This window comes from Gopherus flavomarginatus, chromosome 6, assembly GCF_025201925.1.
Source record: "Gopherus flavomarginatus isolate rGopFla2 chromosome 6, rGopFla2.mat.asm, whole genome shotgun sequence".
Classification (NCBI taxonomy): domain Eukaryota; kingdom Metazoa; phylum Chordata; order Testudines; family Testudinidae; genus Gopherus; species Gopherus flavomarginatus.
The window spans coordinates 57150478-57170198 of record NC_066622.1 but is presented as its reverse complement, the minus strand read 5'-3'; the positions used below and the strand labels follow the sequence as shown (position 1 = coordinate 57170198).

The 19721-nt window shown below is 50.5% G+C and overlaps 1 protein-coding gene and 1 non-coding gene across 2 annotated transcripts in view; both read right to left on the bottom strand.

The window, feature by feature from the left end:
• LOC127054291 (zinc finger protein 560-like) overlaps nucleotides 1-9723 on the bottom strand; it is a 228436-nt gene extending 218713 nt beyond the window's left edge. The window contains exon 1 of the mRNA XM_050960378.1: nucleotides 9705-9723. Coding sequence (XP_050816335.1) covers nucleotides 9705-9719 — 15 coding nt within the window. The 5' untranslated portion in view covers nucleotides 9720-9723. The remainder of the gene's footprint in view (nucleotides 1-9704) is intronic.
• Nucleotides 9724-19352: 9629 nt separating this feature from the next.
• On the bottom strand, nucleotides 19353-19434 carry TRNAN-GUU (transfer RNA asparagine (anticodon GUU)). Its single transcript has one exon. It is a non-coding gene; the product is annotated as a tRNA-Asn (tRNA).
• Between the last annotated feature and the right edge of the window lie 287 nt (nucleotides 19435-19721).

Below are 19721 nucleotides of genomic sequence, written 5' to 3'. Positions count from 1 at the left end.
GGGGGTGGGGTCAGGCAGCTGGAAGCAGGTTTCGTGGGGGGCTAAAGGACACAATCCGGGCTGGGGGGAGGAGCAGGAGTTGAGCTCAGGGGGAGGCGCTGGCAGAGCCCCCCCCTTTGGTGTGAGGGCGGAGGTATCGAGGGGGGAGGAGAAGCCGGAGTTGCAGGGTGGGGAGGTCACTGGGGTGGGGGCGGTAGATCTGTCTCTGTGCAGCCAGGACATTCCCGGGGTGGGAGGGAGGTGAGTTAACTGGATCCTGTCCCTGTTTTTGCCACTTCCTCCCACACACACATTCTCTCAAGATTTCCCCTTTTCTCTCTCATTATCACACGTAAAATCCAGGGAGATTCTCCTCCCCCCCCCCAATGATCAGCTCTCTAATTGCCTCTGATTTTCCCTTTTCTCTCCATACTTCTCAAATGTCAATTTAAAATCTCTCCGATGGGGGGTGGATTTTCCCACCCATTTTATCTGCAGCGATTTGTCCTTGTTTGGGTGGGAAATTGTTGCCCTGGGTCATTCCCTAGAACATGGCTCCCACTGGAGTGGGATGGGATGAGGTTCCCGTTCTCTGCCAGGGCAGGGAAGGGAAGGGAGGAGCACATCCCCCATGGAGACTGCCCAGACCCCATTTCCCAATTCCCCTGCGGCCCCCTTCCATTGTCCAGGGAGCCTTCCAGCTCCCCCCCGCCCTTAAATCAGCTCCTCAAAGGGCTCTGAGCTGCTCACGTGAATGGTAGTCCCGTGGCCGGGGGGACCATCACATTCTGTTTATGTATTGGACAGTCATATAAAATCCAGTCCAACAGTCCCCCTTTTCCACTAGTTATTTAATAGCAACATCAAATCCCCTCCGATCTTGGTGGTTTTCTCTCATATTATCAAATGTCCTTTGTGACAGGGTTCTCTCTGCGTGTCTCAAAGATTGATATAAAATACCCCAAACATTTACCCCACTTCTCTCTAGTTGTTTTATTTCTAATTGAATATGATGGGTTGTTTCCCAATGTGCTAAGATGCAGCCGCCTCTGGGGTGGATCCATGGTGGCCATTATTTGCTAGTGACAGCCCGTGGATCTTTCTTGCCCTCCAGGCCTTCCATTCTCCTGTTAAAGAAGCACTCCCCAGGCTCCCTCTGCCTGTGTGACTGGCCAGCAGGAGGTGGTGTTAACTTTCTAGCCACTTCTCACACTCTGTGAGGTAACAATTGCAGGGGCAGGGAAGGTGTCTGTGTGGGGAGATTGCAGCTGAAGGGGCATTGTGGTAGGGGGAGGCGTCTGGGTGGCTGGGCAGGGGGTACCCTAGTCAGGTTGGTGGGTTGTGGAGGTTTGGGGTTTTCGGGGGTGGTGGTTCTGATGTGCCCATCCCTGAGGCTATGGGTCCTGGAGGTGGGTATCGCTGGGGGCCTGGTGGCTGCAGAACAGTGGGGGTGGGTGTCTCTTGGGGAGGCGGGACAGAGGGTTAGAGGGAGCCTGGTTCTGTGCCAGGGGCTCTGTCTGTGCTTCCCCCGCTGGTTCCTGGTTTTGTTGCCATGCCCAGTGCACAGAGCTGGGGGAGGGGATCCCTGGCACTAGGTGAGGGCATGCCATGGAAACAGAGTGATGGGTCGCACTGTAAAGCATCAGGGGGTCACACTGGGAAGAGGAAGGGGTCCCAGGCAAATGTCAGGGTAGATCGGTCTTGAGGGTTTGGAAGTTCCTATGCAGGCAATGAGGGACTGAGTTCCCAGTGGGGGGGGGTCCCTTGAGGGGGTCTCTGGCTGCTGGGAGGTCTTGGTGGGGGGAATCCTTTGGGATTCCCAACCTGGCAATCATGGTGTGGTGGGGGTTCTCTGGCCAGTGGGGCTTTGATAATCTTCCTTACCCAGCTCCCAATCATCCCTGCGGGGCCCCACCAAAAATGTTCAAATTGGGCCATGCACTTCCTAAAACTGGCCTGCCAGCCACGGCCGGGATTCAAAGGGCTCTGGGCTGCTCGCAGAGATTCCCGGTCGCAGCTGAGGTTTAAAGGTATCAGGGCTCCCCACCGCCACGGGCAGCCCAGAGCCCTTTGAATCCCGGCAGCAGCTGAGATTTAAAGGGCTCAGGGATCCCTGTGGCTGCAGGCAGCACAGAGCCCTTTAAATCCTGGTGGCAGCTCCAGGGGATGGAGTGAGGCTGGGATTTCAAGGGCTCAGGCTTCCCTCAGCAGCAGGAGCTCTGGGACCTTTAAATCCCTGCCCCATCCCTGAAAAGCTCCGGGTTCCCCCAGTCGTCAGAGCCCCAGGCCCTTTAATTTGACCCTGAGGGCTCCCAGCCACCTCTTTGGCTGGGAGTCCCTGGTTGATTTAACATCAAGTAACACCTCCCCACCACCAACCTTCCTTTTTGACCCACAGCTGTTTTGGTGGGGCGGCGCTGGGGAAGGAGGGTTTGTTTCTGCAGGGGTGGGCGGGGTGTTTCCGCCAGGCTGGGAGGTCCTGAGTGGGGGGTGTTTCCGCAGGGCCGGGGGGTTTCGGTCCTCAGCTGTTTTCTTTGGAGTATTGTGGCCCTCGCTGTTTTACTCAAAGTACTGTACAGGAACTTTTCAGGGGGATTAAGGCAAAATGCCACATTTATTAGTAATACAGGTATCAATTAATACTCTATGATATGCACATGAGATATATATCACAGTCATGCATTCACTCACACACACAGACATAAACACACTCCGTCTTGCTGTTGTTACCAACTAGTTGCTCCCCTTAACTGCACTGGCCAGGTGAGTTAGATGGGGGAGGGGTGGAGCCGGGCTTCTACCAATCCAAATCGATGGTCCGATGGTGACAAGATGAGATCCGGGGTCCTTCTGCAAGACACCTCGCATTTATAGCAGCTTCCCTCTTATGCAAATCTAGACCAGATTCAAAATCTGGGTCTGCGTCCGTTGGTCTTTGTGCTGCTTTTCTCTGGGTGTTGTCCCAATGCTGCTCAAAGAGGGTGTTTTCTAAAGAAGGTGCTTGCTTCTAATCCCTGAGGCCATCAATATGTCTGCTCTTCTTTATTGGGCCCACTTGACAAGTTGTATTGTCCTTTGCTCTGGCTCCCATTCCCTCTTCAACTGTTGTAGCTGTCTGGAGGTGGGTGTCTTCCAAGCTTCACTCATTCACACCTCATTCAGTCAATAGAGCAATTGATTACAGAGTGCGGGGGAAGATCTTATTCTACTTCTAGCAAAAAGGCACATGCTTTCTTTTACTTTAACTATACTATCCTTAGGGGCTATAACATTTGATACAAGGTTTTCTACCAATTTTCTATATAGGGATCTAATACAAAGTTATATGAAAATAGAGAGGCACAATGCCAAGTGATATGAATTACAAAATAACATCATGCCAGATGCAATGTCATAAAGATAAAGATACTTAATACAAAATAACACAATGCAACGTTATAAAGATTTATAGAGATAGTTAATACAGAGATTTCTCTACATCACCACTTTACGAGTTGTGCAGGCCTGCTGACGGCATTCGCGGGGCTTCTTGCTCGTGTGGATTCTCTGATGCTGAATAAGGTGTGAGCTGCGACTGAAAGTTTTCCCGCACTCACTGCATTCATAGGATCTCTTCCCTGTGTGGATTCTCTGATGCCCAATAAGGTGCGAGCTGCGACTGAAAGTTTTCCCACACTCACTGCATTCATAGGATCGCTTCCCTGTGTGGATTCTCTGATGCCCAATAAGGTGCGAGCTGCGACTGAAAGTTTTCCCGCACTCATTGCATTCACAGGGCCTCTCCCCTGTGTGGATTCTCTGATGTTGAGAAAGGCCTGATCTGTAAGTGAAGTTTTTCCCACACTCAGCACATGTATTTTTTTTGCTTTTCCCTGCAGATTTCCTGATGTATTCTGGTTTTCTTAAGGCCCTTCTGAGTTCCCTGACAGGAAATAAATTTATCCATTTTCTCCCCTGGCTGGTTTCCCTGCTCTTTTTCTGGTCTGTGCTGAACCTCACACGTCATTGCATCACCTGCTGTGATAGAGACAGAAACCTCAAACAGGGATGGAAAGGGGAAGGCCAAACCTAATCAAGTGCTGGAGAGAGGACAAATAAAAATCAGGAACTCAGCTCCCCCCAACAGTAGAGAGGAGGGGATCAATTCAGCCTGCACATCCCATCCAACTTCACAGGGGGAAGGGAGAAAGCTACTGCCCGGTGTCTGCTAGCATCTAGAGGAAGCCTTGAGCTATATTTACCCTGCGGATGTGACCCCTGCTATGGACAATAGTGAACTGAGAGACTTCCCAAGAGCTTTGTAGGGCATCCTAGATGTTTCCTTCAGGCACTTACAGATTCTGAGTTGGTTTAATGTTTCCTCATCTGTGCGGGGAGATCTCAGGATCTCTCTTTCCTCTGAACCCTGGAGCTCTGGGACCCATGGCTCTTCCCCTTGTTCCTGCTGGGAGATCATATCACGTTGGAAAACCAGAAACTCCAATCAGATGAAAGAAAAGAAAGGAGTTCAGTTGATTTCATACAACTTGATCATCAAAAACATTCTGTTAATTTATCTTCAGTGCTTAGTGTGACCTAGTGTGCCTGGGGCAGTCCTCACTGAAAATGCCAAGGTCAGAGCAGGCTGAAAAAGGGAGAGCAGATGCTCCCCATACTGGTGGTTAACACTGAAGTTAAACTCACTGACCAGTCACAAACTGTGCTTCTGATCCCACACACTGGTTAACGAGACTCTGAAAAAAGAAATCACACGGCCCCCTTTATTGCATGACAGTTCTCTGACTCCTAATCAGCAAGTAGGTCCCGTACAGTGAAAGGTTATTTAAAAACTCTGCTTACTGTGATACAGCATGGCCACAGGGCAGCAGGAGAGTGATCCTAATTGGATCCAGGAAGTGGGTGGGTAGAAGGTTAGCCACATTACCCAGGTTTGGATCTCATCCAAAATACCATGCTGCCAGCCAATCCTTTAGCAGTTCAACTAAATGTTTAGAAGAAAGAACAAATGAAAGAATGAAGTTAAATTCCATCCTTCCAGACAATTCTTTAGCATCTAAACTAAAGGTTTAAAAGAAAGAAAGACAGAAAGAATTTAAATGGAAAAGCAGTCAGATACATTCCAAAATGGATTTATCAGGTTCTTAGCAGTATTGGTGAGTTGCTGGCTTGAAAGTCTGTCTGGAACGCATCCACAGCTTGGATGGGTCATTCAGTCCTTTATTCCAGGGTTCAGTTTGTAGAGAAGTTGCTCCAGAGGTAGAAAGGGGGATTGAAGACAACATGGAGATGATGCAGCTGCGCTTTATATTCCTTTTGCCATGTGGCTTGTATTTCCTGTGTCCCAAACACAAGCTTCACAGCACATGGCATGGAAAAGCTTTGGAGGTTTCATTACACAGGCAAACCCCGGCATGTCTTGCTGACTCAATAGGTGTATCCCCTTTGTCCATAGGTTCATTGTACAGCTGATGACCCTCAATGGGCCATCAAACATGCTAGGCAATGTTGATGGCAATATGTCTGGGGGTGTCACCTAGAAAAACTGCACAAGTCTGGAAATACAGATATACCTTACATATCTGTAACTCACAATACAAAGGTGATAGAAACATAGAAACAAAATTATCATACTTGGCAAATCATAACTTTTTCACTGACACTTTACATGGCATACCTAGCATGATTCATTGCAATTTTATCAGATTATATTATTTTATTATTAATACCAAAGTGTCTCACAATTTCATGCTGTCTCACACTTGCTAAACTAGTGAATTCCCAGGACCAGTTCCCCAGGTCCTTGAAGATGCCAAACGTGCTTAGGAGGGATTGAAATACCCACATATCGGCTGGGAACACACACACAGACACCGTGTCAATCTGTACCCCTGTGTTCACTCTTCTAGAAAATTATGATCAATTTTGTACCCAGTATGGCTTGTGAGGTATCATTAGAAAACGCATAACCTACTGAATATTATCCTCCTGTTAAAATGTGTAGTAACACTGTATGTAAAACTGTGAGATTTTACAGTATGATATTAGTGAAAAAGTTACAGTTCTGGGGAACACCCACAGACCAGTTCCTCAGAGACAGCAAGGCAAACAGCTGGTCAAACAGGCATTCTCCTGCAGGGGGAAGGTGTGAAGACATTAAGGGCTAGTCTACACTACGGGGCGAAATCCATCTTAGATACGCAAATTCAGCTACGTGAATAACGTAACTGAAGTCGAATATCTAAGATCGGATTACTCACCCATCCTCACCACGCGGGATCGATGTCCGCGGCTCCCCCTGTCAAATCTGCAACTCCGTTGGGGTTGGTGTTGTTCCGGAATCGATATAAGCGTGCTCGGGGATCGATATATGGCGTCTAGATGAGACGCCATATATCGATCCCCGAGCAATCGATTTTAACCCACCGATACGGTGGGTAGTCTAGATGTAGCCTTACATTCCATCACAGGGACCTATTGAGGCTGTTGTGGAAAACGACCACAGGATTAATATTTGAATCAGCTCAGCCTGAGGCTCTTTTCTTGGTTACAAGCAAGCAGGGGGCGACAGCTATTGGAATACTGTTCCCGAGCTAAAAATCACACAAGCCTTTTACAGCTTAAAACCACAAACAATGACACATACGTTGCACGTTAATTTCCTTATTTGGAATATATTGCAAAATATGATGCAGGTCAAAAGCAAGCTGAACAATCAGTTTTACATATTTGGCCTTTCCTGTTATTTTTATTACACCTGGTGATATGGGAGCAAGACTCTCCATGTCTCAAGAAATGTCACTACCAACCTAGGCCATTTTCACATGCTGGGGTGCAATCCAGATCAGCGAGGAGTTGTGTCATCTGTAATCCTGGGTGAGATTGAGTGTTCTGCTGCTGGAGCTCCCCTGTCTGGATACTCCCAGCCAGCGTTCAAGGACGCACTGAGTGTCTGTATGATAAGTAACCCTGGACTGGCAGCTCTGACTCCAGCCGCCTGCTTGTTACACCCCAAGCACATTCTGGTTTGGGTAGAGAAGGCTCAGGGTTTGAGAGAAGGCTGGGGGTAGGAAGCTTCTGTTCATTATACTGGACCTAACTCCAGTTTTACTTGAGTAAAGAGGAGATATTTGACATTGTGTGATGCTGCTCCTGTGCTCTGTTCCCAAAGTGTTCTGCAGCAGAGGAGGGTCTCTGGTAGTATGTATGTTACTGGCCTATTGGGGTGATGCTGAAACAGGACAGGGTAGAGATGGTATTGTGGGGGTGGCATGAACCTTCACTCTTCATTTCCCCTTCCAAGAACAGAAGGGACAGGAATCCTTACCCAGCAAGACCATCGTCTCATAGTTCCCCTGCATGACATCTCTGTAGAGGGCTCTCTGAGTGGGGTCCAGCAGAGTCCCCTCTTCCCTGGAGAAATACACAGACACCTCCTCGAAGGTCACCGGCCCCTGAAAGAGCAGGAGTCCAATACTCAGTACCTGCTGACCCACTCACAACCACACTATTCACGGAACAGCAGCACCAGGGAAATGGAAGCTCCGGGAGGCACATGTTAACAGAGTCCCACCCCACCTTGCTTACAGCAGCCAGGAGGCATCAGAGGGTAGAAAGAGAGAACCTTTGTGTCTCCCATCTGACAGACAGAAGCAGGGTCTTCACATTTATCACATAGCTACTAGCCAGAGCTTAATATAGGAGATGGGGCTATCTCTGGACCCTGATAGTGGCTCCCTGGTAGGAATCCAAGCACTCTCCAAATAAAATATATGGAAGAAAGGGGAAGTCAATCATAAAGAATAGAAGTTAGAAGGTCAGAATTGTAGTGCCCATTAACAAAGGTTTAGAGAAAATAGAGCCTATCAAACTAACGGGATATCCTTATTGGATGAGATCAAAAGTTTGGTTGCAGCTAATAGTATTGATGTAATATACCTAAACTTCCGTAAGGGACATGACTTGATTAGCACAATATTTTTACTAAAAAAAACTAGAATGATACAAAATAAACACGGCATACATTAAATAGATTAAAAACTCTGAGAGTAAATGGGGAACCATGAGCGAGTGGATTTCTTTCTAGCAGGTTCCTGCAGGGATTGGTTCTTGGCCCTGTGCTATTTAACATTCTTATCCATGACTTAGAAGAGAGTACAAAATCATCACTGATAAAGTTTACAGTTGCCACAAAGATAGGGGTTGGTTTTAATTAAGGAAATGTCAGTAGATTCAGGCTCCATCACTGAGAGTCTGGGAAGTTGTCCCAGCCCTGGCTGGAGGGTTATTTCCTGTTCCACAAAGAGGGGAAGTTCCATTCTCAACTCCTGTGCCTTGAAATTAGGACCTATCTGACACTACACCCCCATATTCATCATAGTGGTATGATTATAATATGATTAGGACATAATTATGATCTATTTTGTAGAAGATGCATCATGTGTGGTGTCACTGGAAAAGTTCTGATTTGCTGAATATGATTATCCTATTTGTGTGCACATATCATGTTCGTATCTGAAGTTATGGATATTGACTCTGTATCTGTATTTCAAACGTGCTTACTCTGGGTAACACCCACAATGAGCCTTTCAGGTACAACAATGAAGAAGCCAGACAGTGCTGATGGCTCAACAAAGACAATGGACTGTGGAAGAGCTTAGCCTTCCTGTGAATGTTACAGCCAGCCTATGAGTCATGGCTACTATGACTCAGCAGGGCCTGTGACCAGACCACATGACACTAAACTCCATTTTAGTACCTGTATTTTTCCACAAACTGGACTAGGAACTGAGTTTGGAACAAACGGTTCCCACCATATGGAAAAGCTACATAAGGTGGGGTGTGACATCATCTCTTGGCCTCATTCTCCACACAAGAGAACTTCTGGAAACACCTGAGAAACAAAAACGGATGTGGGGGAAGTGCTGCTCCCAGGATCAAGAGATTTCTAGCTTGTGTATGGAAACTTGGGGGACTGCTTGTACCATCAGTCAGGGTGAGAAATTGCTAATTCAAATTCTATCCATCTAGTATGTTAGGCTTAGTCTGAGTTTTGGTTATTTGCTAAATAATCAGCTTTGATCTGTTTGTTATCACTTATAATCACTTAATCTATCTTTCTGCAGTTAATAAACTTGTTTGATGCTTTATCTTAACCAGCGTATTTTGAGTGAAGTGTCTGGGGAAAATCTCAGCTTCTTGTGCACATCTGTCCCATATCGAGGGGAAGTGGAACTACATTAATGAGCTTGCATTATAGAGATCCCTGTGCACTATAAGATGGTATCATTCTGGATTTATACTACAGCAAGTGTGCAAGGTTGGGGAGTGGGAAATTGGCTCTTGTCTTCTATCTGTCCTTGAGTGGCTTAGGTAACGCACTCAGGTAGCTTAGTTGGCTGCATGGCGCCACCTGCTGTTGTGTTGGGTGATAACAGGCCCTGGAGAGGCTGGCGAAATCTCCAGCAAAGCAGTGTGAGAAGGGCCAGCCCAGCGTGAGGGTTAGAGGACACAGCAGTTCCCAGAAGCTCCACAAACTGCGTCCTGGGGGTGACAACCCATCACGCCCTACACTACACAAGTCTCAGCAGGTTTGTCACATGCTGTCCCCTCCCTTTCTCCACCCGAGATATTTCCTGCTTCCCACCACCTCTAGCAATTCCCACCCTCTTATGCATTTACTGCTCCTCAACCTCCAAGCAGAGCCCGCCACCCTGATAATCTCTTACCTGAGCCAGCTCCATTGCAGCCATTTCATTGCCCCTGGGAGGACGAGATGATCTGCAGCGAAACATGGATGTTATTCTCTGGCCTGCCGGGGTGAAAAGGGCAAGGTGTGAGAATTCAGACTAGGCTTTTGTCCATTCCCCAAGCCGATTCCCCCCAGCTTTTCCCCTGCTAATACACATTCTAGGTTCTAGCACACTGTGAAGCACAGAGTGACCTTATTCCAGTACAGGCCTAGCCCCCTCCCACCAGGGTGTAACCCTCTGACACATGGGGAAACCCTCCCAGTAACAGTCTCTCTCTTACACGTATCAAGTTTGCGGACAACACCAAGCTGGGAGGGGTTGTAAGTGCTTTGGAGGATTGGATTAAAATTCAAAATGATCTGGACAAACTGGAGAAATGATCTGAAGTAAATAGGATCAAATTCAGTAGAGACAAGTGCAAAGTACTCCACGTTGGAAGGAACAATCGGAGGCCAGAGAAGAGCAGAAACAAAGGAGTCACTTTGGGGGATTCTCCCTGTCATTGTCCCCAAGGCAGCTGTCTCAGGTTTACAAAGGTGTTTCATGTTCCAGCCTTTATAAAGTCTCTCCTGGGAGTGCCCCTTTCATGGACTGGGCCTAGTTTTAGTTTTTGGTAGTTAACAATGTTGGTTTATTGTTCATCTAACCAGTATGTGTGGATTGAAGTGTGCTGGAAACTCTGTTTGGGATAACAAGCTGGTGCATGTCATTTTCCGCTGATGAAATGACAGACTTCATATGAGCTTGGGTCGTTCAGTAGCGTGCTGGACAGTGCAAGATGCAAATTTCTGGGGGAAATTCGGGCACTTGAGAATTTGCTGGTTTTCTCCTGAGGTGTAATTCATGAGTGGCTGTCTAGCAGCACTCAATACTGTGTAGCTGGAAGTGAGTTACATGCTGGAGACTGCGTGTTAATTGGCCAAGAGGGGCTGTTCTCGTGGGAAAACAGTGGAAAAGGCACCCCATGCTGGAGGACTGAGGGGACAGCTATTTAACAGTCGAGATTGTACTCTGGGTAACATCACAGACACTCATTATGACAGAGCCTCTTACAACACAGAGAAAGTAAATCCATGTCCCAGAAATCGAAGACTCCAGACAGAGGGCAAGTGTCCCTGGCACTGCTTCTTGCTGACAGAGAGCTTCAGAGACAGTGCGAGAATCCTGGGGAAGCTGGGAACAGGAAGCATGGGCTGGCGAGGTTCAGTGGAGAAAGGGAACAGGAAGGGCAGGGATATTACTGAATCCAGGATCTCAGCAGTACTAGATGACAGGATAGCACATAGTGCAGCCCATTGGAAAACACAATCCCAACTATACATACAAAATGATGGGGTCTAAATTAGTTGTTTCCACTCAAGAGATGGATCTTGGAGTCACTGTGGATAGTTCTCTGAAACATCCACTCAATATGCAGCAGCAGTGAAAAAAAGTGAACAATGTAGGAAATAATTAAGAAAGTGATAGATATGACAGAATATCTCATAGATCATATTTGTAAAAACAGCAAATAAATCCATGATACACCCACATCTTGAATACTGCATGCACATGTCACCCCATCTCAAAAATAGATATATTGGAATTGGAAAAGGTTCAGAAAAGGGCAACAAAAATGATTAGGGGTATGAGACAGTTATGCCATACCTAACCCCCAGTTTCACTTAAGCAAACAGGGGATATTTGACACTGTGCAATACGGCTCCTGTGCTCTGTTCCCAAAGTGTTCTGCAGCAGAGGAGGGTCTCTGGTATTATGTGTGTCACTGGCCTATTGGGGTGATGCTGAAACAGGACAGGGTACAGATGGCATTGTGGGGGTGGCGTGAACCTTCACTCTTCATTTCCCCTTCCAAGAACAGAAGGGACAGGAACCCTTACCCAGCGAGGTCACAGTCTCATAGTTCTCCTGCATGACATCCCAGTAGAGGGCTCTCTGAGTGGGGTCCAGCAGAGCCCACTCTTCCCTGGTGAAATACATAGCCATCTCCTTGAAGGTCACCAGCCCCTGAAAGAGTAAGAGTCCAACACTAAGGACTTGCTGCCCCACTCACAGCCCCACTATTTGTGGCAGAGAAGAGTGAATCAAATGGAAGCTCTGGGTGGATCATAGTCAGGAGAGTCCCACCTCGACCTGGCTCAGAGTATCCAGCAAATGCCAGGGTGAGGGGATGAAGAGAGAGCCCCTTATCACTCCCAGCATATCCATCACCCCCCTACTAGCCACTGACTGATACAGGAGATGGAGCCCCTAGCAGGGTTCAGGGAGAGCTCGCTGGTAGGATGCCCAACACCCTCCTCATTGTGAGGAGCGGGATATGAAGGGAGAGGCAGCTCCAATAAGCCTGACTCATGGGTGTCCCCTTTATATCTCACAGCAGCTGATGGTTAATGAGGTCAGGCTCCAGCACTAGGAGTCCGGTCAGTTTGACTAGCTCCATGTAGGTGGGTTATTTTCTCTCTTCACAAATTAGGGCATTTCCACCTCCAAACCTCCTGGGTCTGTTCCTAGAATCTAGGCCACTTAGTAAATAACTCCCAGCAGGTCTGCCACACCCTGGCCTCCTCCTTTCCCCACTCTGTAAATTTCCTGCCCCGCTCCAACCTCCAAACCAGACTCTGCAAACCTTCCCACCTCTGGTGTATTTGCTCTCCCTTTCCTCCAGCAGGAACCCACCAGCAACCCCCCCGATAATCTCTACCTGGACTGACTCCACTGCAGCCATTTCTCTTCCCTGTCCCACGCCAGGCTGGGATGAGCTGGAGCAAAACATTCTGCAGCCTGTCTGGGGGAGAAGGGCAGTTGTGGGCGTTTCAGAACCGGTTTTAGTTAATTTCACATCACAATTCCCCCAGGCCCTTTCCCTGCAGACAGACACCCTAGATTCTGTCATGCTGGGAAATGCTCAATCTGTTTTTTACAATTTAGACCTGGCCCCTCCTGCCAGGCTAAGTCCACAGACACATTTTTTACCTCCCTTCTCTCTCCCCTCACCCCTTCTCTGAACACAAGGCTAGAAAAGAGCAGAACCAAAGGAGTCACTGTGGGGGATTCCCTCAGACACTGACCCCACGGCAGCCACACCCCAGCAGGGGGAATATGGAGTCAGGAACTGGCTTTTGCTCTGTCTGATCCTTGTTTTGTTCACTGTAAAGTGCTTCTGCCCCAGGATGCAGCAATACATGTGTCTGGGTGGACTAGAGAGCTGGAAATCTCTCCCCCACATTCATTTCTCCCACTGCCCCTTTCAGTCTCTCCTTCCCCTGTCCTCTCTCCCTGCCCCTCTGGCTGGGACAGTCCCATTCCTGGGGGCTTTGCTCTCCCATGGCTGGATTTCCTCCTAGCAACCGCTAATGGGAGGAGAAATGAGGTGGTGTTGTTTGTGCAGAGTCACTTTCTTGCCAGACCCTAGGACATTCCCTGAGGTCTTTCAGTTACCTGGAGACTCTGGCTCAGAATTTAGTAGTAACAGGGCCCAGGACTGCCCTAGGGGGCTAGGACCAGCTGCAGAAAGTCATCTCCTGGGCCGGGCAGAGAAGAAGCTTTAATTAAGGTCACTTCCCAGCACAGAGCCCCACTGGGGGAGCAGCAGCTGCCAAGCCTGGTCTCCCAGATCACAATGGAGGCTGCAGCATCTGACCCAGGAAGCTGAACCCCAATATCCTGAGCAGAGAGGGACAGAGTGTTTCAGCAGCTTCCCTCCTTTAGCTCTCTGGGGAGAGCAGCTAATGGGAGCCCCTCCTCACAGGGAGAATGGCTGATCTCATTTGACCCACTGTCCATCTGGAATCACTCCTTGTCTTTCCATACAGTGACTCTGGATTAACAACGGTCTCAATGACACCGGATTTCAGAAAGAATGAGTTCAGAACGCTGTGGAAAAGACCATCGTGTGGCAGTGCTGACTCCCTTCCCACCTCCCTCACCCCCGCAGATCTAGGACAAGGACTGGGGGCAAAAATTTTCCAAACGGAACCGAAAGTTCCTGCAGTTTTCAAAAGAGGAGAAAAGTAAATTCTGTGATTTCACACTAACAGTGTTTGCTAAGTGGACAGAAAGATATCACAGTGACAGGGCACGTGACTGGGGAATGGACTTGGTGACCTGTTGACTAGGAGCCAGGACTCTGGTACAAGTTGACCAGAGAGAAGGATCATGGTTAGCAGCAGCCCCCAGACATCCCCTAGTACCCAGAGCCCAGACCCCCCAGCCAGGGGCCCCAGACACCCCCCAGCCAGGATCCCATCAGATATTCCCTGGGACGCAGCCCTCAGAGTCCCTGGCCAGGGACCCCAGATACCCCTCAAAGCCCCACCGGCCAGAAAACCCCCACCACACCATGATTGCCAGGTTGGGAATCCCAAAGGGCTCCCCCCACCAAGAGCCCCCAGCAGCCAGGGACCCCCTCAAGGGACCCCCCCCCACTGGGAACTCAGTCCCTCACTGCCTGCCTAGGAACTTCCCCACCCTCCAGAACGATCTACGCTGACATTTGCCTGGGACCCCCTCCTCTTCCCAGTGTGACCCCCTGATGCTTTACAGTGCGACACATCACTCTGCTTCCCTGGCATGCCCTCACCTAGTGCCAGGGATCCCCTCCCCCAGCTCTGTGCACTGGGCATGGCAACAAAACCAGGAACCAGCGGGGGAAGCACAGACAGAGCCCCTGGCACAGAACCAGGCTCCCTCTAACCCTCTGTCCCGCCTCCCCAAGAGACACCCACCCCCACTGTTCTGCAGGCAACAGGCCCCCAGCGATACCCACCTCCAGGACCCATAGCCTCAGGGATGGGCACATCAAAACCACCACCCCCGAAAACCCCAAACCTCCACAACCCACCAACCTGACTAGGGTACCCCCTGCCCAGCCACCCAGAGGCCTCCCCCTACCACAATGCCCCTTCAGCTGCAATCTCCCCACACAGACACCTTCCCTGCCCCTGCAAGTGTTACCTCACAAAGTGTGAGAAGTGGCTAGAAAGTTAACACCACCTCCTGCTGGCCAGTCACACAGGCAGAGGGAGCCTGGGGAGTGCTTCTTTAACAGGAGAATGGAAGGCCTGGAGGGCAAGAAAGATCCACGGGCTGTCACTAGCAAATAATGGCCACCATGGATCCACCCCAGAGGCGGCTGCATCTTAGCACATTGGGAAACAACCCATCATATTCAATTAGAAATAAAACAACTAGAGAGAAGTGGGGCAAATGTTTGGGGTATTTTATATCAATCTTTGAGACACGCAGAGAGAACCCAGTCACAAAGGACATTTGATAACATGAGAGAAAACCACCAAGATCGGAGGGGATTTGATGTTGCTATTAAATAACTAGTGGAAAAGGGGGACTGTTGGACTGGATTTTATATGACTGTCCAATACATAAACAGAATGTGATGGTCCCCCCTGGCCACGGGGCAACCATTCACGTGAGCAGCTCAGAGCCCTTTGAGGACCTGATTTAAGGGCGGGGGGGAGCTGGAAGGCTCCCTGGACAATGGAAGGGGGCCGCAGGGGAATTGGGAAATGGGGTCTGGGCAGTCTCCATGGGGGATGTGCTCCTCCCTTCCCATCCCTGCCCTGGCAGAGAACGGGAACCTCATCCCATCCGACTCTAGTGGGAGCCATGTTCTGGGGAATGACCCACGGCAACAATTTCCCACCCAAACAAGGACAAATCACTGCAGATAAAATGGGTGGGAAAATCCACCCCCCCCCCATCGGAGAGATTTTAAATTGACATTTGAGAAGTACGGAGAGAAAAGGGAAAATCAGAGGCAATTAGAGAGCTGATCATTGGGGGGGGGAGGAGAATCTCCCTGGATTTTATAGCCACTTGTGATAATGAGAGAGAAAAGGGGAAATCTTGAGAGAATGTGTGTGTGGGAGGAAGTGGCAAAAACAGGGACAGGATCCAGTTAACTCACCTCCCTCCCACCCCGGGAATGTCCTGGCTGCACAGAGACAGATCTACCCAACCACACCCCAGTGACCTCCCCTCCCTGAAACTCCGGCTTCTCCTCCCCCCTCGACACCTCCGCCCTCACACCAAAGGGGGGGGCTCTTCCAGCGCCTCCCCCTGAGCTCAACTCCTGCTCCTCCCCCTAGCCCGGATTGTGCACTTTAGCCCCCTACGAACCCTACCTCCAGCTGCCTGACCCTCCACGTCCATCAATTTCCTGCTCTGCGCCCGCCCCTCCCACGCTCCCTGTTACTCCCCCGCACCGCTCCAGCCCCGCCCCCAGCGCCCGGCGGAACGTTACGGCTGGTCCGGGCAGGGGGAAGGGCAGCGGCTTCAGCGGTTGTTACTGGGTATGCGCAGTGCCCGGGAGTAGCACATTGCTATGGGGAGGGATTTAATACACCGCCCCCCCCGCCTGACCCGGGGTCCGTCCCTCTCCCCAACATGACGGCCGGGCCCCGGCCCCCCCATTCCAGCGGGGCGGGCGGGCAGATCCTCCTGCAGCTCCACTGGGGCCGAGGCGCCTTCAAGGCTTCTCCCAGGCTACCTTGGGCAGAGTCATTTTCCTGCCTCCCAGGGTCTCTCATTCCCCGGAGGGCTCCGGGTCACAATGTCCCACCGCCCTTCCCCCGCCTGCAGCTCCGGCTTCTCCCCTCCCGCCCCCGCCAGCCACACCAAGGGGAACCCCCGGGCCCCAATCTCTGTCCCCACCTGGATCCCAGCGGGGCCGGGGGCAGATCCTGGCTGCAGCTGGGAACAGTGGCTCCGCTCCGGCTCCGGCAGCTCCAGCGCTGCCGGCAGCACGTGGAGAACCAGGAAGCAGCTGTTCAGCCCGGGCTCCACGTCACAATGTGCCAGAGCCCCGCCCCCAGGAGCTGCCCCACCCCCGGGCTCTGCCAGAGCCCCACCCCCAGGAGCTACCCTGCCCATGGGCTGTGCCAGAGCCCCGCCCCCAGGAGCTGCCCCGCCCCTGCTCTGTGCTGGAGCCCCGCCCCGAGGAGCTGCCCTGCCCATCGGATGTGCCAGAGACCCGCCCCCAGGAGCTGCCCGCACCTGGGATGTGTCAGAGCCCCGCCCCCTGGAATTTCCCCATGTTGGGTCTCTGAGCTTTGTTCTGCTGCCGCCTTCTTCCCAGCACCCCCTGCTCCCTTCCTGTGTCTGCAAACACCCCCCCTCCCAAGGGGCCGGCTGCAGTGCTCGCTGAGGCTGACTCCAGAGGCTGAAGTTGCCTCCATCTCTGCTTCACCTGGAGGGGGAGAGACAAAGAGAGGAGATGGTCCCAGGGTGTGAAACCAGAATCAGGGGGCAAGGAAAGAAGGACTGTTTGGAAAGGTGGGTTTTTTGTGTGTGGGGGGGTGAACCAGAGGGATTCAGAAGAAGTTGGGCAGCAGAGGCTCAGGGAAATTGAGGGGAACCTCCTGGGTGTCTCAGTGTTTCCCAGGGTTTGTACAGCACCTTGCATAATATGGGGTCTGATCTCAGTCATGGTCTGTGCAGCACCTGGGAGCCCTGATGTCTGTTTCCTGATCACAGGCTCTGGGAATGGAGAGAGGGAAACCTCTGCACCTGAAGGTTAATGCAGCCCTGTGTGCAACCCCTGCTAGGGTGATCCGACAGCAAATGTGAAAAATTGGGATGGGGGTGGGGTTAATAGGCACCTATATAAGAAAAAGACCCAAAAATCGGGACATCTAGTCATGCTAGTCCCTGCTGTTCTCATAAGGGGTCGGCTTAGAGAGGGTTTGGCTACACTTGCAGCTGTCCAGCGCTGGGAGTTAAAGTTGTCTTCCTACAGCTGTTTAGGGAAAGCGCTGCAGTGTGGACACACTGACAGCTACCAGCACTCTGTCATGGCCACATTTGCAGCGCTGTTGGGAGTGGTGCATTATGGGCAGCTATCCCAGCATTCAAGTGGCTGCAATGTGCTTTTCAAAAGAGGAGGGTGGGGTGGAGTGTGACACAGAGCGTGGGGGAGACAGAGCGAGTGGGTTTTTGGAGCTGACACTGTGTCAGCTCCCTGCCTGGCAAGTTCAAGCCTCCTCCCCCACCCCTCTCTCATTCACTAAATGCAAATAGCCGCCTTTGTTTTTTTCCTCACAGACCAGATAAGCCGCTGATCCAAAAGAGACCCCTCCCCCCGTGCCCACCCGGCTGCTTCTCTCCTCAAGCAAACACCAGCTGTGGGTGTTCCAAAGGGATCCCCCTGCCTCTGCTCATTCACTGCAAACAGTAACTGTGTTTGGTTTTTAGAGAAGCAGCTCCGGGAGCCTTGAGATCACAACAAAACAAACAGAGGCATCACACCAAAACAAAGAGCGTTATCTCTACTTAAAAGCATTATGGGAAGGTCCCGGAGGTCAGTGACAGCGTAGTAAGATTAATCACTGTTTACACTGGCACCCCAGCGCTGCATCACCAGCTCTGTTCTCTTTATTCCTCTCGTAGAGGTGGAGCACATGCAGCACTGTAGCCAGGGAGATACAGCGCTGTATGTGCCTTGCCAGTGTGGACGGGGAGTAAGTTACAGCACTGTAAAGCCACCACCTTCACTGTAACTCTCCAGTGTAGCCAAGGCCTGAGTTGTAGTAATAATAGCAGCCAAGTATCCGGTGGCACCTTTATACAAACAGACGTATTGGAGCATGAGCTGTCGTGGGTGAATACCCACTTCGTCAGATGCAAAAATAGTCCACTCTGGGCTAGTGGTCAGGATTCCTGGTTTTTACCCAGGTGGCCTGGGTTCAACTTCTGGTGTGGGAAGAGTGCAGAGCTTTTGCCCAGGGTGGAGGCAGGAAATGAAAGGAACAGGAAGGGATCCTGCCAGCAGTGGAGTTAGACAGTGTAGGGAGGGGACCCCAGAAGTGGGGGTGGGGCAGTGGTTTGGGGGGAGATGAGGGAAGGATCCCAGCAGTGCGGGAAGTTGACAACCTGGAGAGTACAGGCCTGGAATGGGGACCTGGAAGATTGAATGTGTCCCTCTAAACCCATCAACTGCAGACTAGGCAGGCTTGGAAGAATTGTGTATTTGTTGGTAAATGTCAATTTCTGTGTAAACACACAACCCAATGGCAAAATATTTCCATCAATAATCATCAAAATTGACAGATGGGCAAAGTAAGAAACATGCGGCTTGAGAACTTATCATGTTGTATGAGCAGCAGTGATCTGTATGCTCTGTATAACCTGTATGCTCAAAGGGTCTGTTAAACTCCCCCAGCTTGTGTCCTTTCCCTCTTTGAATGCCTGTGAAGTGGCTTTCCCACTCTCCTTTCTACCTCCAGTGAATGCCCTTCACCCGGCCCATCTGGCCAGTGGTTCGCTGTGTTACATTCTATTGCACCTCAGGGAGACTGATCTTCATCGCACCGTCCATCGCTGTGCTGTGGGACACTTACCTTAAAGGATCCTGACATCTCCACTGCCAGACCTGTCCTGGTAGCGTGAGCATGAGTGTGACACCCTCCCCCATCCCTTCCTTTGAGCTTAGCTATCAAGCTAATAAATGTGCTGCTTTCTGCCAAACTCTGGGGGGGAGGGGCATTATTAGTCCTCTCTAAGCTTACTAACTGACCCAATTTTGGGTAACACAAGCAACATTGTTTGATCTGTTATTGTACCAAAGGGGGAGATGGTTGTCTATAAAGGAGGGTGAAGACTAAATGCCTCTGATGAGAATGGGATTTGAACCCATGCAGGCAGAGCATAATGGGGTAACAGTCCATCACCTTAACCACTCGGTCACCTCATCTGAGCTGTCAAAAAACGGACAGAAGGAGAAATCTAAGGCCGGCAGAGATAGGGACACGAAGGAGTTTTTAAATACTAAGCGTAAGCAGGGTCTGAATGAGCTCCCCTCTCTCACCTAGTGAGGAGCTGGGGAAAGACTTCAGGAACAGACCGTGTTTGCATAGACACACCTACTCTGCCTAGCTATGCAGCATGATGGGGCCGCTTCCCCAAAATGACCAGTTTGGATGGCCTTGGGTTACAAATCACTTTAAGATTGAGTGGAATGAAATGTTATTCTCCTTCCTG